Here is a 24,333-nt window from a genome sequence, read left to right on the forward strand (position 1 = left end):
CCAACTGCAGGCTTGGCCTGAAGGGCCCACAAAGGACTGTCTCCCATTTGGGAAAAGGAGATAGAAGAACACACTGGATGTGGTGGCTCACGCCTGTTATCCCAGCACTTTGGAAGGCTGAAGCAGGCAGATCACCTGAGGTCAGGAGTTTGTGACCAGCCTGGCCAATATGGTGAAACCCCATCTCTACTAAAAATATGAAAAATTAGATGGGTGTGGTGACAGGCACCTGTAATCCCAGCTACTTGGAAGGCCGAGGTGGGAGAATCCCTTGAACCCAGAAGGCAGAGGTTGCAAGCTGAGATCAAGCCACTGCACTCCAGCCTGGGTGTGACAGAGTGAGAATCCATCTCAAAAAAAAAAAAGAGAGAGAGAGAGATAGAAGAATAAATGGGATGTCTTCCTAGGCTCAGACTCTATTTTGTGTCCACATCCCATGACGAGTGTCCTTAACCCAGTGCATGGTTGGTTGTTGCAATGTGTGCTGGAGAGTGAGCACTAGCTAGGCGCTCTCTTTGCTTAGAGTCACAGATGTCTCCCAATAACTCTGCAAAAAACGGATCTCCTAAGAGACGGAAAGCTTTTTCCCTAAGGTCACATGGTCAAGAAGTAGCAGCACCAGGGTTGAACCCAGGTCTGTGGGTCACCAAGCTCTTTCTCATTAACCTGACAAATCCATCATTAACGTGTTTTATCCCCAGTAGGGTTGAGACAGGAATGATACATGGTGGTCACAGGCAGCTGCTTCACATGACTAGAGGCTATGGACTGATAACACCCTGAAAACCAGGGTGTGGACCAAGCTGACTAAGATCTGGACCCAACATGGTGTTGTGTTCTACCTAGGTTTCACCTGGGATCTCATTATGCACTCATTAAAATACTAAAATTACCCACCCACCAGCTCCCGTGACAGTTCCAGGGACACTCAAATTTGGTGTAAAAATGGGTGGCACCATAGTCCACCTTTTTCCAGTTTTCAAGAATATTCCATCCCTCGGTTAAACAGACACATAGTGGCTGGGTGTGGTGGCTCACGCCTGTAATCTCAGCACTTTGGGAGGCCAAGGCGGGTGGATCATGAGGTCAGGAGTTCGAGACCAGCCTGGCCAATATGGTGAAACCCCGTTTCTACTAAAAATACAAAAAATTAGCCAGCTGTGATGGTGCACACCTGTAGTCCCAGCTACTCAGGAGGCTGAGGCAGGAGAATCGCTTGAACCCGGGAGGCGGAGGTTGCAGTGAGCCAAGATCACACCACTGCACTCCAACCTGGGTGACACAGTGAGACTTTGTACCAAAAAAAAAAAAAGAGACACATAAAGGTAGCAGTCCCAAACCACCTTGCCCATCTCCCTCTCTTGAGTACACCCACTCCTTTTTCTCAAGTGTGAACTTTTCCCTTAACAAAAAGTCTCTGAACTTTTCATTATTTTCTGATTCCTCCTTGAATTCATTCTTGCAACAGTGTTAAGAGCTGGTGGGGTCGAGGCCCCACCAGCGTCTGGGGAGACCCCTCCTACCCCATCAGTATCAGGGTCACAAAAATGCCAGGCTTCCTAGCCTCCCATATTTTATGCCCGATTTATTTCTAATCTGACTTACCCGCCCTCCTCCTCCACCTCTCCCTACATACATCTAAATCCCTGGAGGGGTGGGGAGGGAAGATGACTAGGGACACTTTTTTTTTTTTTTTTAGACGAGTTTTCCTCCTGTTGCCCAGGCTGGAGTGCAATGGAACGATCTCGCTCACTGCAACCTCTGCCTCCTGGGTTCAAGCGATTCTCCTGTCTCAGCCTCCCGAGTAGCTGGGATTCCAGGCATGCACCACCACGCCCGGTTAATTTTTGTATTTTTTAGTTGAGATGGGGTTTTGCCATGTTGGCCAGGCTGGTCTTGAACTCCTGACCTCAGATGATCCGCCCTCCTCAGCCTCCCAAAGTGCTGGGATTACAGGCGTGAGCCACCGCGCCCGGCCTAGGAACACTTTTGGAGGAGAGACAGAGAAAGGCTGGAAAGCCTCCCGAAAGAGAGGCTAGACAAGGACGCCCTTCATATGCAAATGGCTTCGCGTGGAGGCGGTGTTAATATTTTGATTCTCTCGGGGGATGTGGTCTTTCATCTTGGGCTATAGAAACAGGAGCGAGGAGAAACTCTTCCAGGTGTGGCGGAGGCGGGGAGGCTTCCAGCGGGAGGACTGGTGAGGAAATAGGGCGCCCGGGGAGGGTGAAAACGAGACGCCCCCTTTGGAGACCAGGCTCACCCACGTGGACATTTCCATTGGCCTCTTGCCTGTTTCTCGGTCTCCTGTCCCCCCAACCCCAATTTTTTCCTCTTATTCCCCGTCTCCATCTATGCCCCACCCGTCTTGTCCTGGCATTGACCCCTCCTCCAACTTCCAATTTCAGACTCTGCCTCAGTTTCCCTGTTGACTCTTGAGTTTTTAGGGAGGGAGCGTTCATCATTTCTCTTCTCTGCTACCAGGCCTTCCTCCTACTCCTCTCCCTCAACCATTCATCCCCCTCCCACCTGCAAAGTGAGAAATGTCCCCTGGAGGGTGAAATTTACAAACACGTGACGGGCACCCCTCCCCCACCACCGCGACCCGCTCCCGGAATGGCCTGGGGGCTGGGGGGCGCTGCCAAGTCCTGTCCTCAGGTCCCCTCGCTGGTGCTGGCTCCCCCACTTCCCTGCCCCCCACTCCCCCACCCGACCCTGCTCGAGCTGCGCCCGAAGACGAGCTGGGGGCGGGGCGGGGGGCGGAGCCCGCAACAAAGACTCGGAGCAAGCGAGGGGGCGGGGGTGGGGCGGAATCCCGGCCGCCGGCGAGGCGGGGGAGGCGGCGGCGCAGGGTCGCCCCGGCCGGGCGGGCGGGGTCGCGCCTGGTGGCGGTCCCCGCGCCGAGGCGCCGCTAGGGCGGGCAGGGGTCGGGACGCCGGGCTGGGGGCGCGTCATGTGGCCGCTCACGGTCCTGCCGCCGCTGCTGCTGCTGCTGTGCTCAGGCCTGGCCGGACAGGTAGGGGCCCGGCGGGCAGGTGCGGGCGCGGGTGGCTCCGGGAGAGGAGGGGGACACCGAAGGTTCTTGCAGAAACGGGGTTGGGAGGCTCCATAAGCCACCCCAGCTGCAGGGCGGCGAGGGACGGGGGTCGCAGCAGGGGAGGGGCCGGGACGTGCACTCTCTGGCTTGGGAGAGGACAAGGGGGGGCTTCAAATCCAGCCTCAGGCTGGGCTGGTTTGGAGGTGGCATCTTTGGGGTTCTCAACCCCTCCACGGCCCCGAGCCCCCACCCCGCCATCTCGCGGGAGCGGAGTGGGGTTGGGAGGGAAACTTCAGGGGGCTTTGGACGGGGATGGTTGCTTACCCTTGACTTCCTCTTCGGGGCCGAGATGCCCAGTTTCCGAAGCCCCCCACTCCTCGCCTGCAGCCCCCAGTGTGGGGCAGAGGGCGGGACTCACGTGAGAGTGACTGACGGGGACGCGTGTGAAATGCTTTGGGGGTGCAGAGTAAACGTGTGTGTCTTTGTGTCGTGGTTGGGTGTGACCGGGGGGAGTTTGTGTGTGTGGCGGTTGGGGGGCTTGTCCAAGTAGTGCCTGAGTTGGGGTGTGATCGGTATGTGAGACAGAGTCTCTGTGTGACCCTGTCCTCATTACTGGCTCCAGATGACTGGGTGTTGTACAATACGTGTGTGGCCAGGTGTGTGGCCGTGTGAGAGCCTTGGAGTCAGCGTGTGCTATTCTGTAGCTTTGGGTAAATCACTCTAAAAGGGTGTGTGCGTGTGTGTGTGTGTGCGTGCGCGCGCGCGCAAGCGCTGTGTGTGCAAACGTGTCCATCCATGCACGTGTGTGTGTCTTGGTGCCTTGCTCACAACCGCACACGCCATTCATGCCCTTACAGAAGCAGTCTCCCTCCCCCTGGCACCCTTCTCTTGGGCAGGCTCAGGGAGCCTTGCAGAATGTGGGGCGTCCACGCTCTCTTTTGCTATTGGAAAGCCCCTCTCCTCCTCCATCTTGGGGGTGAGAGCACCCCCAAGTTCTCAGCTCTGTAGGAGTTCACAGGGAAGCTGGGATCAAAAATAATAAAGTAGTCATTATAATAACAGTGATCATTCATTACGTGCTAATTTGAGGGGTGCTGTTTCAATCACACAGTATAGACTAAGGCATTTAACCCCCTCTGCCTCTTGTCTACTAGGGCATGGTATTGTTACTTTCATTTTATAGATGGGGAAACTGAGGCACAGAAAAGTTAAATCACTTGCTCAAGCTCGAGAGTGACAGAGGTGGGACTGAGCCGAGGCAGTCTGGCTCCTGAGCCCACACGATTACCCTTTTGTTAAATAATCCGCTCCATGGGTGTGGACAGCGTCCGTGAAGACATTGCTAGGGGGTTTTTTTAGGTAGATACGAAGGGGAGAAACAATCTGGGCACCTTCCCCTTCCTCATCAAGAAAAGAATCAGACCCTTGTACTCACCCCGAGGGGTGTGTTGGGAGGAATGGAGGTTAGACTCCAGATAGAAGGATTTCTAGGCCACGAGGAGAGGTTGTGGGGTCCCCTCCCTCGCTCCTCCATTTCCCCATGCATCTAAGCACCCACGCGCTGGGTGGAATAGGGAGTGTGCCCAGAGCCAGGCATCAGGCCACACACAGTAGGTACTCAATGGATGTGTGAGCCAGAGAGACGCAAAGAGACACACCTGGGAGAGATAAAAGACCAAAAGAGGCACACACTTGAGAAACCGCTGAAAAAAAAAATGAACCAGGAATGAAGTTGAATTATCCTTGGAGCCACCCCCTGTGGGTTCTCCTCCACCCCCTGCTAGGGGGACCCTAGATTTTCTGTCTTCTCACCAAGATTGGCTAGGGTGCCAGAGTTTGCTGCCAGAGTTGGAATTGGAGGGTGAATCCTACAGCCCCCAGGGCTGGGAGGGAGTTGCTTTGGGGGCGGGACTAACGAGGTCAGTGGAGGCGGGGCTAAAGGACAACGGGGGCGTGGCCAAATGAGGTAATCCGTTAGGGCGGGGCTGGTGGAATCCTGCTGTGGGCTGCAGTGCCTCCAGGCGGCCACTACGGGAACTACATGGTCGTAAAACAGTCTAGGCGGCCGGTACACCCCCTTGGCGTTGGCCCACCCAGCCTGGCACCCCAGGGAAGGGAGGGGTCTGCAGAGAGGATGCTCTACCCGCTCCTAGCTCCCTCTGTCACTTTCCAAAGACTTCTTCCCTGTCCCTGATGGACCCGGGGTCCTTCCTAGAAATCATTGGTTAAACCATTCAGCGAACAGATTATGCACTGGGGATACAGCCACCAACTGAGTCATCAAATCCCTGCTCTCCTGGAGTTGACCTAGTAGAGGAGACAGAAAAGAACCGAGTAACCCATGTAATACAGTGTTGGCAACTAAATATACATATAATACAATGCAAGTGGCATGAAGAATAACAGATAAAGTATAGAAGATTAGAGTGGAGCCGGGCGCAGTGGCTCACACCTGTAATCCCAGCACTTTGAGAGGCTGAGGCAAGTGGATCGCCTGAGGTCAGGAGTTTAAGACCAGCCTGGCCAGCATAGTGAAATCCTGTCTCTACTAAAAATATAAAAAATTAGCTGGGCGTGGTGGCGGGCACCTGTAATCCCAGCTACTAGGGAGGCTGAGGCAGGAGAACTGCTTGAACCTGGGAGGCGGATGTTGCAGTGAGCCGAGGTCATGCCACTGCACTCCAGCCTGGGCAACAGAACAAGACTCTGTCTCAAAGCAAAAAAACAGAAAAAGATTACAGGGTGGAGGTTATTTGAGCCAGTATGGTGAGGGAAGGTGTCTCTAAATAGGTGGCATTTCAGGTGACATCTGAAGAAGGTGAGAGAAGGAGCCTTGTGGGTGTCTGGGGGAAGCATTCAAGGTGGGAGGAACAGAAGGTGCAAAAGCCCTGGGGTAAGAACAAGCTTGGTGAGTTTCAGAAGCAGTGTGGACGCTGGTGTGGCTGCAGAGGAGTGAGTAATGGGGACGTCGGCGGGGAGATGAGGCCAGGGAAGCCAGACCACTTAGGAACTTGTAAACTGTGGGCAGAAGTTTGGATGTGACCCAGAGAGCAGGAGAACAGGAAAGCAGAGACTTTCAGAGGCATTATCCATTCATTCAGGATCTATCCACGATGTTCTGGGTTCTGGCCTGGGAGTGACTACCAGAGAGCTTGATAGTTCTGAGCTCCACTATTTTCTTTCTTTCTTTTTTTTTTTTTTGAGACGGAGTCTCGCTCTGTCGTCCAGGCTGGAGTGCAGTGGCCAGTTCTCAGCTCACTGCAAGCTCCACCTCCCGGGTTTAGGCCATTCTCCTGCCTCAGCCTCCGAGTAGCTGGGACTACAGGTGCCCACCACCTCGCCTGGCTAGTTTTTTGTATTTTTTAGTAGAGACGGGGTTTCACCGTGTTAGCCAGGATGGTCTCGATCTCCTGACCTCGTGATCTGCCCGTCTCGGCCTCCCAAAGTGCTGGGATTACAGGCTTGAGCCACCGCGCCCGGCCGCTCCACTATTTTCCTTGTGGAAAAGATGCCTTCCTGATCCCTGATCCCTCCCTAAGATCTAGCTACATTGTTGGCACTCTCTGGGTTTGGGACCAACTCTTTCCTGGGGCTTCCACAGGAGGGGGAGAAGGAATAATTCAGTTTAGATCACATGCCTCAGGGACTTAGCACTTGCTGCTCCCCCTCCCTGTGACACTGTTCCCCCCGGTAGCTATTTATCTCTGATTTCTGCTTAAATGTCACCTCCTCCAAGAGGCCCACCCTGAACGGCTAGGTGAAATAGCCCCCTGCTGCCACTCTCAGAGTGCTTACTCCATGTTCTTTTTCTTTTCTATTTATTTATTTATTATTTCATTTTATTTTTTTGAGATTGAGTCTTGCTCTGTTGCCTGGGCTGAAGTGCAGTGGCGCGATCTCGGCTCACTGCAACCTTTGCCTCACAGGTTCAAGTGATTCTTGTGCCTCAGCCTCCTGAGTAGCTGGGACTACAGGCACATGCCACCTGACGCCTGGCCAGTTTTCTTTGTATTTTTAGTAGAGACAGGGTTTCACCATGTTGGCCAAGCTGATCTTGAACTCCTGACCTTAGGTGATCTGCCATCCAAAGTGCTGGGATTATAGACGTGAGCCCGGCCATGTTTTTCTTTACAGCTCTTGTTTCCACATTTCTGTGATTCTTCTATTCATTCATTGTCTGTTTCCCCACTACAGCGGCAGTTTATCAGGGTTCAGCCAGCTTTGTTGTTTCTCCAGTGTCTAGAACAGAACTTGACACACAGTAGGTGCTCAAGAAATATCTGCTGGGTGGATGGGTGGATGGACCCCCTCACATACACAGCATCTTTCTTTCTCAAGCCACAGGATTCTTGTATCAAGAGAGTGTCAGGGGAACACTTGCTCCTGGATGGAAGGCACCAAGAAACCCATTCTTCAGCCTGGTGTGATGGCTGACACCTGTGATCCCAGCATTTTGGGAGCCCAAAGCCAGAGGGTCTCTTGAGGTCAGGAATTTGAGACCAACCTGGGCAATACAGCAAGATCCCATCTCTACAATAACTTTTTCTTTTTATTGCTTTTTTTTTATTTTTGAGATGGAGTCTTGTTCTGTCACCCAGGCTGGAGTACAGTGGTGTGATGATCTCAGCTCCGTGCAACCTCTGCCCCCCGGGCTCCAGTGATTCTTGTGCCTCAGCCTCCTGAATAGCTGGGACCACAGGGGCGTGCCACCATGCCCAGTTAATTTTTGTATTTTTAGTAGAGATGGGGTTTCACCATGTTGGCCAGGCTGGTCTCAAACTCCTGACCTCTTGATTTGTCCGCCTTGGCCTCCCAATATGCTGGGGTTACAGGCATGAGCCACCGTGCCCGGCCTTTACAGTAACTTTTTAAAAAATTGGCCAGGCTTGTAGTTCTACTTAGGGGCCGAGGTGTGAGGATCACTTCAGCCCGGGAGTTCAAGGCTGCAGTGAGCTATTATTGCACCACTGCACTCCAGCTTGGGCGACAGATTGGCCCTGTTTCCACAAAAAAGAAAGAAAGAACACCCATCTTCTTTACCTGTGCCTGAAATTCCACCCTGATACGGCACTGCTATTTAGGGGTAAGACGATGTTCTCCTGGGGCTCCTTTAGAGCATGTAAATGTCCCAGTGGAGGGAAGTAAAAGGAAATTTAAAGACTCTGAGTTAGTGTAGGGAAGCGCCCCGTTGGGGCTGGATTTAAGATTATGGAGCTTGGGCGACATCTAGTGGTTGAATGAGATTTGTGCAGCGACTGTGTGCGTCTATGTGACTGGTGGGTGAATGTGTGTGATTTTACACCTGTGCCTGTGCATGTGGGTATGTGGGATGGAGGTGCCCAGGTCAGGGTAAAACTGGTGAGATACTCGCCGCAGGTGCAAACATTTTAAAAAGTTGTTGATGATGATGATGATGATAATTTGAGACGGAGTCTTGCTATGTTGGCCAGACTGGAGTGCAGTGGCGCGATTTCGGCTCACTGCAACCTCCACCTCTTGGGTTCAAGCGATTCTCCTGCTCAGCCTCTCGAGTAGCTGGGATTACAGGCGCGCATCACCACACCCAGCTAATTTTTTTTTTTTTTTTTTTGTATTTTTGTATTTTTAGTAGAGACAGAGTTTCACCACGCTGCCCACCCTGGTCTCGAGCTCCAGACCTCAGACGATCCGCCCGGCTTGGCCTCCCAAAGTGCTGGGATTACAGGCATGAGCCACGGTGCTGGGACTATTGCTAAGACGGGGTCTTGTTCTGTCACCCATGCTGGAGTACAGTGGTGCAGTCATAGCTCACTGAAGCCTCCAACTCCTGGGCCCAAGTGATCCTTCTGCCTCAGCCTCCTGAGTAGCTAGGGTGACAGGTACATGGTATAGTGTTCAGCTATAGTGCAAAATTTAAGGGGATGGCCCTAAAAAAAACAAAACAAAACAAAACAAAACAAAAAAACAGTAACCAAGATAAATAATATTTTAACGGAACATTTTAAGAAAATCTAAATTAGTGCAAGAAAAATCTACGATGAACAAAAACAAATTTTTAATTAACTATGGGTTCCACCTCTGCACTTGCATAACTTACCTCACTCTAATTTTGGCCCCGTAGGCAGGTGTCTGTGGTGTCATGCATGTATGTGTATGTTTGGTGGTTGTGTGCATGTTCAGGGACCATGAGCACAGGGACATGCTTGTATCATCATCACACCAGTGACTGTATCCTTGTAGGCCAACCATATGTTTTGTATGGATTTCTTTTTTTCTTTCTTTCTTTTTTTTTTTTTTTTTGAGACGGAGTTTCGCTCTGTTGCCCAGGCTGGAGTGCAATGGCGCCATCTCGGCTCACCGCAACCTCCGCCTCCCGGGTTCAAGCGATTCTCCTGCCTCAGCCTCCCAAGTAGCTGGGATTACAGGCATGTGCCACCACATCTGGCTAATTTTGTATTTTTAATAGAGATGGGGTTTCTCCATGTTGGTCAGGCTGGTCTTGAACTCCTGACCTCAGGTGATCTGCCCGCCTCAGCCTCCCAAAATGCTGGAATTACAGGCGTGAGCCACTGCGCCTGGCCTGGTATGTGTGGGTTTCTGGTGAGCCCAGTGGCTGGTATGGGCAATGACTTTTTAGCCCCAGGATTCAGTGTCAGTGCCTGGGAGGCAGTAATGTGCTGTATTCATTTGTTCCTGCACTCATGTACTCATTTATTTTATTTTATTTTATTTTGAGACGGGGTCTCACTCTGTTGCCCAGGCCGGAGTGAAGTGGTGCAATCTCGGCTCACTGCAACCTCCGCCTCCCGAGTTCAAGCCGTTCTCCCACCTCAGCCTCCCGAGTAGCTGGGACTACAGGCGCACGCCACCATGCCCAGCTAATTTTTGTATTTTTAGTAGAGACAGGGTTTCACCATATTGTTCAGGCTGGTCTCAAACTCCTGACCTCAGGTGATCCACCTGCCTCAGCCTCCCAAAGTGCTGGGATTACAGGCGTGAGCCACTGCGCCTGGCCCATGTACTGATTTAGAGAGCATTCATTGAGAGCCTTCTGTATCTCAAGTATTATACTATGCGGTAAGCACTAGGGGGTAGTTTGTGCTCTCAAGGAGTGGAGTAGAAGATTTAACTTCTGGAGGAGTTGAGCCTGGCTGTGTTGGAAAAAAGTTGTCATAACAGGAACACTTTATTCCTACATCTAGGGAACTCTTGTCTGAAAGAACATTCATTAACATGTCTTCACTGCCAAGGTGGAAGCCCATTCTCTTTTTTTCTTTCTTTCTTTTTTTTTTTTTTTGAGACAGAGTCTCGCTCTGTTGCCCAGGCTGGAGTGCAGTGGCCGGATCTCAGCTCACTGCAAGCTCCGCCTCCCAGGTTCACGCCATTCCCTGCCTCAGCCTCCCGAGTAGCTGGGACTACAGGCTCCCGCCACCTCGCCCAGCTAGTTTTTTGTATTTTTTTTAGTAGAGACGGGGTTTCACCACGTTAGCCAGGATGGTCTCGATCTCCTGACCTCGTGATCCGCCTGTCTCAACCTCCCAAAGTGCTGGGATTACAGGCTTGAGCCACCACGCCCGGCCCTCTTTTTTTCTTTTTGAGATGGGGTCTTGCCATAGTGCCCAGGCAGGCCTCGAATTCCTGGGCTTAAGCAATTCTCCTGCCTCAGCCTCCCAAGTAGTTGGGATTACAGGTGCACACCACCTCAGTGTGTCTTGCAACTTCATCCATCAGAGCGCAGCCACAAACCAAGAAGTAACCAGGAAAGAGCAGAGAGTAGGGAGAGTAGATTCCATGAAGACTGTATACAAAAGTTTATTATCTTTCTCTCTCTCGCTCTCTCTTTTTTTTTTTTTTTTTTTTTTAGAGTCTCACTCTATCACCCAGTCCGGAGTACAGTGGCACGATCTCATCTCACTGCAACCTCCACCTCCTGGGTTCAAGCAATTCTCATGCCTCAGCCACCCAAGTAGCTGGGACTATAGGTGTGCACCACCACGCCTGGCCAGTTTTTATATTTTTAATAGAGACAGTGTTTTGCCATGTTGCGCAGGCTAGTCTTGAACTCCTGGCCTCAAGTGATCTGCCCATCTTGGCCTCCCTAAGTGCTCGGATTACAGGCATGAGCCACCATATCCAGCCTGGAAAAGGTTGTTTTTATTGCTCCTGGGGACCCAGTAGACTCTTGGTCCCTGTTTACTCTTACTTTATACATAGTTCCAACAATTCTGGACAGCTAGTACCTAGCCTTGCTTAATATACGAGAAGACAGGTGTCACTGCACAAGAAGAAAAAAAACCAAAAGGCAGAGCCGGTTCAGCCATCAAATGAAATGGCAAATAGCTTCTCACTTTTCAGGCTGTGAGAGTCCTGGTGAATCCCAAGAAAAATACATGTTGAGCACATGGTGAGCCAGGTTCTTTTTAAATTTTATTTTGTTTTATTTTTTTAAGAGGCAGGGTCTTGCTCTGTTGACCAGGCTAGACTGGAGTGAAGTGACGACAGCCTACTGTTGCCTCAACCTCCTTGGCCCGAGTGATCCTCCTACCTCAAATAGCTAGGACTGGCCGGGCGCGGTGGCTCAAGCCTGTAATCCCAGCACTTTGGGAGGCCGAGACGGGCGGATCACGAGGTCAGGAGATCGAGACCATCCTGGTCTACACGGTGAAACCCCGTCTCTACTAAAAATACAAAAAACTAGCCGGGCGAGGTGGCGGGCGCCTGTAGTCCCAGCTACTTGGGAGGCTGAGGCAGGAGAATGGCGTAAACCCGGGAGGCGGAGCTTGCAGTGAGCTGAGATCCGGCCACTGCACTCCAGCCTGGGCGACAGAGCAAGACTCCGTCTCAACAAAAAAAAAAAAAATAGCTAGGACTACAGGTGTGTACCACTACGTCCAGTTAATTTTTCTTTTTCCTTTTTTTTTTTTTTTTGGTAGAGATGGGGGTCTCACTATGTTGTCCCGGCTGGTATTGAACTCTTGGCCTCAAGTGATCCTCTTGCCTCAGCCTCCCAAGGTGCTGGGATTAATACTGCTGTGATCATGGGTGTACCAATATCTCTTTGAGACACTGAGTTCAATTCTTTTGTGTACGTATTCAGCAGTGGCGTGGCTGGGCCAGGTGTAGCAGCTCATACCTGTGATCCCAGCAATTGGGAGGCTGAGGTGGGTGGATTGCTTGAGCCCAGGAGTTTGAGACCAACCTCAGCAACATGGTAAAACACTGTCTCTACAACAAATACAAAAATTAGCTGTGCCTCGGGAGGCTGAGGTGGGAGGATCACTTGAGCCCAGGAGGTCAAGGCTGCAGTGAGCCATGATTGTACCACTGCCTGGGTGACAGGGTAAGATCCTGTCTCAAAAAAAAAAAGTATTGCTGGGTCATAGGGTAACTATGTTGTAAGTTTTTGAAGAACTACGATAATGTTTTCTATGGCGGCTGCACCATTTTACGTTCCCACAAAGGGTTCCTATTTTTCCACTTCCTCACTAACACTTGTTGTTTTTGTCGAAAGCCTCTGACCACAACGTTTTTGTCAACTGAATAATATATAACTTTTTTCTTTTGTTGTGTTTTGCTTAGACAGGGTCTCACTCCGTCCCCCTGGCTAGAGTGCAGTGGTGTGATCTCGGCTCACTGCAGCCTCCGCCTTCCGGACTCAAGCCATTCTCCCGCCTCAGCCTCCCAACACCTCTGTAGCTGGGATTACGCGCCGCCACGCCCAGCTAATTTTTTGTAGAGCTGGGATTTCACCATGTTGCCCAGGCTGGTCTCCAGCTCCTGGGCTCAAATGATCTGCCTGCCTCAGCTTCCCAAAGTGCTAGGATTACAGGCATGAGCCATGGCACCCAGCCATAACTTTGTTTTATGTGTGGTTCTGTTTTAGAATATCATATATATATATATATCAGATATATATATACACACACATATATATATCACATATATATTTATTTTTTGATTCATTAGCATTGAACTCCCGGCCAATAGCACTACATCTGAGGCCTGAATGAAGCTTCTCTAACACATCTTTTCTCCGTGAGACACATCACAGCCTTCCTGCACGTAGAAACACTAGACTACACTTCAGCACTGTGCGTGGGGGTCACTGAGGATAGCGAAGTCACCAAGAAACAGCACAAAAATATGAAAAGCTTGGCACTAAATGGACCGTAAAAAAGACACTTGCATGTAGTATCAGAACTGGAGGAAGAAAGCAGTGTGTCTTCTTATTAGACCTCAACAGCGTTGGGTGACTGAGTATGCTGTCAGGTCAGGAGCAATGGCTCACGCCTATAATCCTAGTGCTTTGGGTGGCCAAGGTGGAAGGATGGCTTCAGCCCAGGAGTTCGAGACCAGCCTGGGCAACAGAGTGAAACCTCCGTTTCAAAAAAAAAAAAATATATATATATATATATATATATTTGTTTGTTTGTTTATTTATTTATTTTTGTAGAGACAGGGGTGTCGCTCTGTTGCCCAGGCTGAAATGCAGTGGCACGATCTCGGCTCACTGCAACCTCCACCTCCTGGTTCAAGTGATTCTTTTTTTTTTTTTTTTTTTGAGACAGAGTCTTGCTCAGTCACCCAGGCTGGAATGCAGTGGCCGGATCTCAGCTCACTGCAAGCTCTGCCTCCCGGGTTCACGCCATTCTCCTGCCTCAGCCTCCCGAGTAGCTGGGACTACAGGCGCCCGCCACCTCGCCTGGCTAGTTTTTTGTATTTTCTAGTAGAGACGGGGTTTCACCGTGTTAGCCAGGATGGTCTCGATCTCCTGACCTCGTGATCCGCCCGTCTCGGCCTCCCAAAGTGCTGGGATTACAGGCTTGAGCCACCGCGCCCGGCCTCAAGTGATTCTTGTGCCTCAGACTTCCGAGTAGCTGGGATTACAGGCACACGCCACCAAGCCTGGCTAATTTCTGTATTTTTAGTAGAGATGGGATTTTGACATGTTGGCCAGGTTGGTCTCGAACTCCTGACCTCAGGTGATACACCTGCCTCGGCCTCCTAAAGTGCTGGAATTACAGACGTGAGGCACCATGCCCGGCTCTGCAAAAAAAAATTTTTTAAATTAGCTAAGCGTGGTGCTGCATGCCTGAAGTCCCAGCTACTTGGGAGGACTGCTTGAGCCCAGGAGGTAAAGGTCACAATGAGCTATGATCCCACCACTGAACTCCCCTTCCTTCCTTCCTTCCTTCCTTCCTTCCTTCGTTCCTTCTTCTCTCTCTCTCCTTCCTTCCTTTTCTTTCTTTCTCTCTCTTCTCTCTCCTTCCTTCCTTTTTCTTTTTCTCTCTCTCTTTTTCTTTCTCTTTCTTTCTTTCCTTTATTTCTCTTTCTCTTTCTTTCTTTTCTTCTCTCTCTTTCTTTCTTCTCTCTTTCCTTCCTTCCTTCCCTCCCACCTTTCTTTCTTTCCTTCCTTCCTTCCTTGCTTCCTTCCTTCTTTCTTTCTCTTTCTTTCAGACGGAGTCTTGCTCTGTCACCCAGGCTGGATGGAGTGCAGTGGCGCGATCTTGGCTCACTGCAAGCTCTGCCTCCTGGGTTCACACTATTCTCCTGCCTCAACCTCCCCAGCAGCTAGGACTACAGGCGCCCACCACCACGCCCGGCTAATTTTTTTGTATTTTTAGTAGAGACAGGGTTTCACCGTGTTAGCCAGGATGGTCTCGATCTCCTGACCAAGTGATCCACCCGCCTCAGCCTCCCAAAGTGCTGGGATTATAGGCGTGAGTTACCGCGCCCAGTCTCTCTCTCTTTCTCTCTCCCTTTCTCCCTTTCTTTCTTCCTTTCTTCATTTTTCTTTCTTTCTCTCTTTCTTTTTTTCCTGAGACAGTCTTACTCTGTCGCCCAGGCTGGAGTGCAGTGGCAATGATCTTGGCTCACAGCAACCTCTGCCTCCTGGGTTCAAGCAATTCTTGTGCATCAGCTTCCCAAGCATCTGGGATTACAGGTGTGCACCCACCATACCTGGCTAATTTTTGTATTTTTAGTAGAGACAGGGTTTCACCGTGTTAGCCAGGATGGTCTCGATCTCCTGACCAAGTGATCCACCCGCCTCAGCCTCCCAAAGTGCTGGGATTATAGGCGTGAGTTACCGCGCCCAGTCTCTCTCTCTTTCTCTCTCCCTTTCTCCCTTTCTTTCTTCCTTTCTTCATTTTTCTTTCTTTCTTTCTTTCTCTCTTTCTTTTTTTCCTGAGACAGTCTTACTCTGTCGCCCAGGCTGGAGTGCAGTGGCAATGATCTTGGCTCACAGCAACCTCTGCCTCCTGGGTTCAAGCAATTCTTGTGCATCAGCTTCCCAAGCATCTGGGATTACAGGTGTGCACCCACCATACCTGGCTAATTTTTGTATTTTTAGTAGAGACAGATTTCACCATGTTGGCCAGGCTGGTATCAAACTCCTGACCTCAAGTGATCTGCCGGCCTCAGCCTCCCAAAATGCTGGGATTACAGGCATGAGCCGCCGCACCCGGCTACTCCACCCTGTTTCTAAATAAGAAAAATAATATTATCACTGTGCATGTCCACAAATGACTACAAATGCCCCAGCGAGTATTGATCTTAGAGTATAAACAAATTGCAACGAGTAGGCGAATTTGCCAATCTGGAATTTTTGAATCATGAAGCTCAACTGTATATACGTAGGAGTGGAATTGCTGAGCCATGGGGAGAAACTGCTATACAGTCTTCCAAAGTTGCAGAGACTCTTCCAAAAAGTCAACAATGTACTCCTCCACCAGTAGTGTATGAAGTGTTCCAGTTGCTCCATATCTTCCCCAACACTTGGTATTGTCTTTTTTTTTTTTTTTTTTTGAAATGGAGTCTCCCTCTGTCACCCAGGCTGGAGTGCAGTGGCGCGATATTGGCTCACTGCAAGCTCTGCCTCCAGGGTTCACACTATTCTCCTGCCTCAGCTTCCACAGTAGCTGGGACTGCAGGCGCCCGCCACCACGCCTGGCTAATTTTTTGTATTTTTTAGTAGAGACAGGGTTTCACCGTTTTAGCCAGGATGGTCTCGATCTCCTGACCTCATGATCCACCCGCCTCAGCCTCCCAAAGTGGTGGGGCTACAGGCATAAGCCACCATGCCCAGCCTCTTTTTCTTTTCTTTTCTTTTTTATTTTTGAGACAGGGTCTCATTCTGTCACCCAGGCTGGAGTGCAGTGGCACAATCTCTGCTCACTGCAGCCTCAACCTCCCAGACTCAAGCAATCCTCCCACCTCAGCATCCCAAGTAGCTAGAACCACAAGCATGCACCACCACACCTGGCTAATTTTTTTGTAGAGATGGGGTTTTGCCCTGTTGCCCAGGCTAATCTGGAACTCCTGAGCTCAAGTAATCCACCCACCTTGGGCTCCCAAAGTACTGGGATTACAGGTATGAGCCACCGTGCCTGACCTTTTTTTAATTTTAAACATTCTGATGGGTGCCAGATAGTATTGCATTATGGGTTTACTTATAAATTTATTTTTGTTTTTTTGAGTCAGGATCTGGTTATGTTGCCTAGGCAGGTCTCCAACTCCTGGGCTCAAGTGTTCCTCCCACCTCAGCTTCCCAAAGTGCTGGGAATATTGTGGATTTAATTTACATTTCCTGATGATGAATGATGTGCCTGCTGATGAATTAAGTGCCTTTCCATATGTTTATTGACAACTTGGATATCCACTTTTGTGAAATGTCTAAGTCTTTTGCCCACTTCTCTGTTCAGATGTCTGTTTTTTTTCTTACTGATTTGTAGGAATGTGTGTGCGTGTGTGTGTACCCAGATTTTACATAGATACATATACATATTTTATATAACTATAAAATCAGGATATGAGATTTTTGTTGGACATAATGATTGCAAATATCTTCTCCTCTGTAGCTTTTCTTTTCATTCTCTTAGTGGTGTCTTTTAATCAATAGAAGTCCTTAATTTCATTTCATTTTTCCTTTTTTTTTTTTTTTTTTTTTTTGAGACAGGGTCTCGCTCTGTTGCCCAGACTGGAGTGCAGTGGTGGAATTATGGCTCACTGCAGCCTCGATCTCCTGGGCTCAAGCCATCCTCCCACCTCAGCCTGCCAAGTTGCTGGAGCTACAGGTGCACACCACCACACCCAGCTAATTTTTGTAGTTTTTGTAGAGATGGGGTTTCACCATGTTGTCCAGGCTGGTCTCAAATTCCTGGGCTGAAGCCATCCTCCCGCCCTGGCCTCCCAAAGTGCTATTACAGGTGTGAGCCACTGCACTCAGCCAGGATTTCTTAATCTAATGTAGTTCAAATCATTTTTTCTTTCATAGCTAGTGCTTGTTAGTGTTCTATTTTAAAAATCTTTCCCTGGCTGGGCGCAGTGGCTCATGCCTGTCATCCCAGCATTTTGAAAAGCTGAGGCAAGGGGATCGCTTGAGCCAGGAGTTTGAGACCAGCCTAGGCAACATGGCAAGACCCCGTCTTTACCAAAAATAATAATAAAAAAAAAATAACCGGCCGGGTGCGGTGACTCAAGCCTGTAATCTCAGCACTTTGGGAGGCCGAGACGGGCAGATCACGAGGTCAGGAGATCAAGACCATCCTGGCTAACATGGTGAAACTCCGTCTCTACTAAAAAATACAAAAAACTAGCCAGGCGAGGTGGCGGGCGCCTGTAGTTCCAGCTACTCGGGAGGCTGAGGCAGGAGAATGGCGTAAACCTGGGAGGCGGAGCTTGCAGTGAGCTGAGATCCGGCCACTACACTCCAGCCCGGGCGACAGAGCGAGACTCCGCCTCAAAAAAAATAAAAAAAATAACCAAGCATGGTGGCATGTGACTGTAGTCCCAGCTACTCGGAAGGTTGAGGTAGGAGGATCGCTTGAGTCAGGGAGGTCGAGGCTGCAGTGAAGTGTGATGACGTGACTGCACTCCAGCCTGAGTGACAGGGCAGGCAAAACCCTGTTTCAAAACAACAACAAAACCCCAAAACAAACAAAAGGAAATTATAATTCTGTCTGTTGCATAGGGGTATTCTGAGGGTTAAATGAGTTATTACACGTAACTTTGCTGCAAATGGTGTCTGGAACATGATAGTACTAAGTAAACCTCAGCAATTATTGATATTTTTCCAACAGTTATTAATTTTTTACCCAGAAATTTCAAGGGAAGAAAAACTTTTTTTTTTTTTTGAGACGGAGTCTCACTCTGTTGCCCAGGCTGGAGTACAGTGGTGTGATCTCTGCTCACAGAAACCTCTGCCTCCCAGGTTCAAATAACTTTTCTGCTTCAGCCTCCCAAGTAGCTGGGATTGCAGGTCTGTACCACCACACCCAGCTAATTTATTTATTTATTTATTTTGTATTTTTAGTAGAGATGGAGTTTCACCATGTTGGCCAGGCTGGTCTCGAACTTCTGACCTCAAGTGACCTGCCCACCTCAGCCTTCCAAAGTGCTGGGATTATTGCATGAGCCTGGCCCCAGAAGAAATATTTTTTTCAGTGGCTCACCAGCATGATGTTCACAGTGATGATGATGGGAAGAGTTGACAATTTCTTGAGATATTTCTGCATCAGGATTAGCTGGCTGTGGTGCTGGTTGGATAGAGGAGGAGGGATGGAGAAGGAGGGGTAAAAAGTAAACAGTCTCTCATTTCTGACCGTGGGTACATCATTGCCAGGACCAGGGTGATGCAAGCAAGGAATCTTGGGCTCAAAATTTAAGGAGACACTTATTCTCGTGTTAGTACAGTGCAGAGCACCTCAAAGAGGGAGCTTGCAGGCAAAGTTAAAAATGCCTCCCCCTTTTGTACAGGCAGGGTCTTGCTCTGTTGCTCACGCTGGAGTGCGGAGGTGCCATCATAGCTCACTGCAGCCTCAAAAACTTGGGCTTAAGTGATCCTCCCACCTCAGCCTCCAAGTAGCTGGGATTGCAGGTCTGTACCACCACACCCAGCTAATTTATTTATTTATTTATTTTGTATTTTTAGTAGAGATGGAGTTTCACCATGTTGGCCAGGCTGGTCTCGAACTTCTGACCTCAAGTGACCTGCCCACCTCAGCCTTCCAAAGTGCTGGGATTATTGCATGAGCCTGGCCCCAGAAGAAATATTTTTTTCAGTGGCTCACCAGCATGATGTTCACAGTGATGATGATGGGAAGAGTTGACAATTTCTTGAGATATTTCTGCATCAGGATTAGCTGGCTGTGGTGCTGGTTTGGATAGAGGAGGAGGGATGGAGAAGGAGGGGTAAAAAGTAAACAGTCTCTCATTTCTGACCGTGGGTACATCATTGCCAGGACCAGGGTGATGCAAGCAAGGAATCTTGGGCTCAAAATTTAAGGAGACACTTATTCTCGTGTTAGTACAGTGCAGGGCACTTCAAAGAGGGAGCTTGCAGGCAAAGTTTAAAAATGCCTCCCCCTTTTGTACAGGCAGGGTCTTGCTCTGTTGCTCAGGCTGGAGTGCGGAGGTGCCATCATAGCTCACTGCAGCCTCAAAAACTTGGGCTTAAGTGATCCTCCCACCTCAGCCTCCCAAGTAGCTGGTACTACAGGGACATGCCCAGCTACTTAAAAATTTTTTGTGGGGAGGAGGGGCCAGGTGGTGTGGCTTACATCTGTAATCCTAGCACTTTGGGAGGCCAAGGTGGGCAGACCACCTGAGGTCAGGAGTTCGAGACCAGCCGGCCAACATGGTGAAACCCCATCTCTACTAAAAAAAAAAAAAAAAAATGAGCTGGGCATGGTGGCATGCCCCTGTGATCCAGCTACTCAGGGGGCTGAGGCAGGAGAATCACTTGAAACCTGGACGCAGAGGTTGCAGTGAGCCAAGATCTCGCCACTGCACTCCAGCCTGGGCGACAGAGCAAGACTCTGTCTCAAAAAAAAAATTGGCAGAGGACCAGGTGTGGTGGCTCATGCCTGTAATCCCAGCATTTTGGGAGGCCGAGGCATGAGAATCACCTGAGATCAGGAGTTTGAGACCAGCCTGGCCAACATGGCAAAACCCTGTCTCTACTAAAAATACAAAAATTAGCCAGGTGTCATGGTGCACATCTATAATCCCAGCCGCTTGGGAGGCTGAGGCAAGGGAATCACTTGAACCGGGAGGGGAAGGTTGCAGTGAGCCAAGATCAGGCCACTGCACTCCAGCCTGAGTGACAGAGTGAGACTCTGTCTCAAAAAAATAAATAAATAGGAAGAAATGAGGTCTTATTACATTGCCCAGGCTGGTCTCAAACTCCTGGCTTTTCCCGCTTCAGCCTCCCAAGTAGCTGGGATTGCAGGTCTGTACCACCACACCCAGCTAATTTATTTATTTATTTATTTTGTATTTTTAGTAGAGATGGAGTTTCACCATGTTGGCCAGGCTGGTCTCGAACTTCTGACCTCAAGTGACCTGCCCACCTCAGCCTTCCAAAGTGCTGGGATTATTGCATGAGCCTGGCCCCAGAAGAAATATTTTTTTCAGTGGCTCACCAGCATGATGTTCACAGTGATGATGATGGGAAGAGTTGACAATTTCTTGAGATATTTCTGCATCAGGATTAGCTGGCTGTGGTGCTGGTTTGGATAGAGGAGGAGGGATGGAGAAGGAGGGGTAAAAAGTAAACAGTCTCTCATTTCTGACCGTGGGTACATCATTGCCAGGACCAGGGTGATGCAAGCAAGGAATCTTGGGCTCAAAATTTAAGGAGACACTTATTCTCGTGTTAGTACAGTGCAGAGCACCTCAAAGAGGGAGCTTGCAGGCAAAGTTTAAAAATGCCTCCCCCTTTTGTACAGGCAGGGTCTTGCTCTGTTGCTCACGCTGGAGTGCGGAGGTGCCATCATAGCTCACTGCAGCCTCAAAAACTTGGGCTTAAGTGATCCTCCCACCTCAGCCTCCCAAGTAGCTGGTACTACAGGGACATGCCCAGCTACTTAAAAATTTTTTGTGGGGAGGAGGGGCCAGGTGGTGTGGCTTACATCTGTAATCCTAGCACTTTGGGAGGCCAAGGTGGGCAGACCACCTGAGGTCAGGAGTTCGAGACCAGCCGGCCAACATGGTGAAACCCCATCTCTACTAAAACAAAAAAAAAAAAAAATGAGCTGGGCATGGTGGCATGCCCCTGTGATCCAGCTACTCAGGGGGCTGAGGCAGGAGAATCACTTGAAACCTGGACGCAGAGGTTGCAGTGAGCCAAGATCTCGCCACTGCACTCCAGCCTGGGCGACAGAGCAAGACTCTGTCTCAAAAAAAAAATTGGCAGAGGACCAGGTGTGGTGGCTCATGCCTGTAATCCCAGCATTTGGGAGGCCGAGGCATGAGAATCACCTGAGATCAGGAGTTTGAGACCAGCCTGGCCAACATGGCAAAACCCTGTCTCTACTAAAAATACAAAAATTAGCCAGGTGTCATGGTGCACATCTATAATCCCAGCCGCTTGGGAGGCTGAGGCAAGGGAATCACTTGAACCGGGAGGGGAAGGTTGCAGTGAGCCAAGATCAGGCCACTGCACTCCAGCCTGAGTGACAGAGTGAGACTCTGTCTCAAAAAAATAAATAAATAGGAAGAAATGAGGTCTTATTACATTGCCCAGGCTGGTCTCAAACTCCTGGCTTTTCCCGCTTCAGCCTCCCAAGGTGCTGGGATTACAGGCGTGAACCACCGCGCCTGATGGATTTTCCCTTTTCAGCAGTTTTATGGAGGTGTAATTTACAGACGGTAAAATTCACCTGTGTAAGTGTGCCATTCAATGACTTTTCGTAAATTTTACAGAGTTGTGCAACCATCACCCTGATCCAATTATAGGACATTTACATCACCCCCAAAACAGCCCCCGTGCCCATTTGCATTCCATCTCCACTCCCACCCCCAGTTCCAGGCAATCTCTCATCTACTTTCTGTCTGTATTGATTTGCTCTCCCTGGATATTTTGTATAAATAGAATCATAAACTATGTGGCCTTTTGCCTCTGTCTCCTTTTACTTAGCAAAATGTTTTTGAGGATCATCTACATTGTAACATACATCAGGAGTGTGTTTCTTTTTATGGCGGAATTTCCGTTGTATGGATGTACCGCAGTTTGTTTATTCCCTCACCAGTAGATGGGTGTTTGGATTGTTTCATTCATTATAACCAATGCTGCTATGAATATTCATGTGTAGGTCTTTTCATGGACATATGCTTTGGTTTCTCTTGGGTAGATGGAATTGTTGGATCTTTAAAAAGACTTCTAGGGTCTGGCGTGGTGGCTCACGCCTATGATCCCAGCATTTTGGGAGGTTGAGGCAGGTGGATTGCCTGAGCCCAAGAGTTTGAGACCAGCCCAGGCAACATAGTGAGACCCTATCTTTACAAAAAACTTAAAAAATTAGCTGGGCACGGTGGTGTGCCTCTGTAGTCTCACCTATTCAGGAGGCAGAGGTGGGAGGATCACTTGAGGCCAGGAGTTTGAGGTTACAGTGAACTATGATTGCACCACTGCACTCCAGCCTGGGCAACAGAGTGCCCAGACCCTCGCCTTAAAAAAAAAAAAAAAAAGATAAAAGAACTAAAGTGGATGGGCGTGGTGGCTCACGCCTGTAATCCCAGCACTTTGGGAGGCCGAGGTGGGTGGATCTCTAGAGGTCAGGAGTTCAAAACCAGCCTGGCCAACATGGTGAAACCCCATCTCTACTAAAAATAAAAAAATTAGCCAGGCATGGTGGCATGCACCTGTAAACCCAGCTACTCGGGAGGCTGAGGCACGAGAATTACTTGAACCCGGGAGATGGAGGTTGCAGTGAGCAGAGATTTCGCCATTGCACTCCAACCTGGGCAACAGAGTGAGACTCCGTCTCAAAACAAAACAAAACAAAACAAAAAAGAACTAAAGTAGGGTAAGTGGCAGAGAGTGGTGGGGGGCTCAGATTGTAGATGAGGTGGCCAGGGAAGGTCCTTTGGAGAAGATCACCATATCACTGAGGGTCTTGTTAGGGAAACAAACCACTCTGTGTGTTTCAGAGAGGGGGAATTTAATACAGGGAATTGGTTAAGTGGGAGAAGAAAGAGTTGAGAAGCCACATGGGATGATGAGGAAACCTGGAAAATCTGGAATAAGCTACAGCAGAACACTACTGGAGGGACATGGCACAGAGGGGATGTGATGAGGAAGGGACGCTTGGGTAGGAACTGGGACTATGGAGGAGGCATAGCCACTGCTGGAAAACACCGTTCACCCCAAGCGGACACAGGAGAGAAACACCTTGGCTTCTCCCTTCCTCTCCAAGCTCCCATCTCCCTCCAGTGCCTCCCATTGGATAAACCGAACAGGAAGCCAGTATGCAATGGAATCTGGGAAATGTAGTTTTCTTGGGGGAAGGGCAGGGCATGGCTCTGACCCACACAGTGACAGAGCAGAGATATAAATTAAATAAAGGACTGGGAATGGTGGCTCGCATCCGTAGTCCCAGCTATTTGGGAGGCTGAGGCGAGAGGATTGCTTGAGCCTAGGAGTTAGAGGCTGCAGTGAGCTATGATCGAACCACTGCACTCCAGCCTGGGTGACAGAGCAAGACCCTGCCTCTAAAAAATACATTAATTAAGTAAAGGAACAAGTCATGTGGGGCATCCTTGGTAATAGTGTTTTGTGTAGAACGAACAGGAAGTTCAAAGGTCCTGAGGTAGCAGTGTCCCAGATGCAGCCAAAACTTTGAGAGTGGGTGTGATGGTCCAGGCAGAATGAGAGTGGCAGGGAACCCAGACAAAGCCCTGAAAGATACAGAGTTTTAGGGAGTAGCAGGAGACAGTGACAGCACAGCCAGCGAGGTGGGTGCAGAACTAGGAAGTGATACAGTGTCTCTGAAGTCAAGGGAAAAAGGAGTTTCAAGAAGGTGATGGTTCGTGGAGACTGACTTACTGTGAGAATGACCTAAGGAGGACTGGCATGAGGGTACGGACCTGGCAAATTGGCACCTTCGGTGAGAGGAGTTTTGGAAATGCTGGGGAGGTAGGAGGTGAGGAATTAAATGCAAGAAGTGCAAACTCAAGCACAGACCACTCCTTGAAGAAGCTTGGATGCGCTGAACTAAGGCAGTTTCCCACAGCACCCATGGCCAGAGAGTGAGAAAGTTTGTTTGGGTTCCAAATTGTCTAAGCCAGGAGGCCTGGAGCCCAGTTGGTCTTAGGATCTGAAATCAGACAGACCTGGTTTCAAAACCTGGGCCCCCACTTCCCTGCTGGGTTTGCCTGATCTGGGTCCCTCTCCGCTCTGAGCTCAGTTTCCTCACCTGGAAATAGGGGTGTTGCTGTACTGTTCATGGATGTTGCAGCACCTGTTAACAATGCATCTGCAAAATGTTTAGCACTCATCAATGAAAGCTTTAGAACAAGCTGGTAAGAACTCATTT

The 24,333-nt window shown here is 49.6% G+C and overlaps 1 protein-coding gene across 1 annotated transcript in view; it reads left to right on the forward strand.

Moving 5' to 3' along the window:
- Positions 1-2,773: 2,773 nt before the first annotated feature.
- The window catches only part of OLFM2 (olfactomedin 2), an 88,507-nt gene continuing 66,947 nt past the window's right edge, over positions 2,774-24,333 (forward strand). Inside the window, exon 1 of the mRNA XM_033199057.1 lies at positions 2,774-3,016. Coding sequence (XP_033054948.1) covers positions 2,954-3,016 — 63 coding nt within the window. The 5' untranslated portion in view covers positions 2,774-2,953. The remainder of the gene's footprint in view (positions 3,017-24,333) is intronic.

The sequence above is a fragment of the Trachypithecus francoisi genome, unplaced genomic scaffold, assembly GCF_009764315.1.
Source record: "Trachypithecus francoisi isolate TF-2019V2 unplaced genomic scaffold, Tfra_2.0 Lachesis_group5, whole genome shotgun sequence".
Classification (NCBI taxonomy): Eukaryota; Metazoa; Chordata; class Mammalia; order Primates; family Cercopithecidae; genus Trachypithecus; species Trachypithecus francoisi.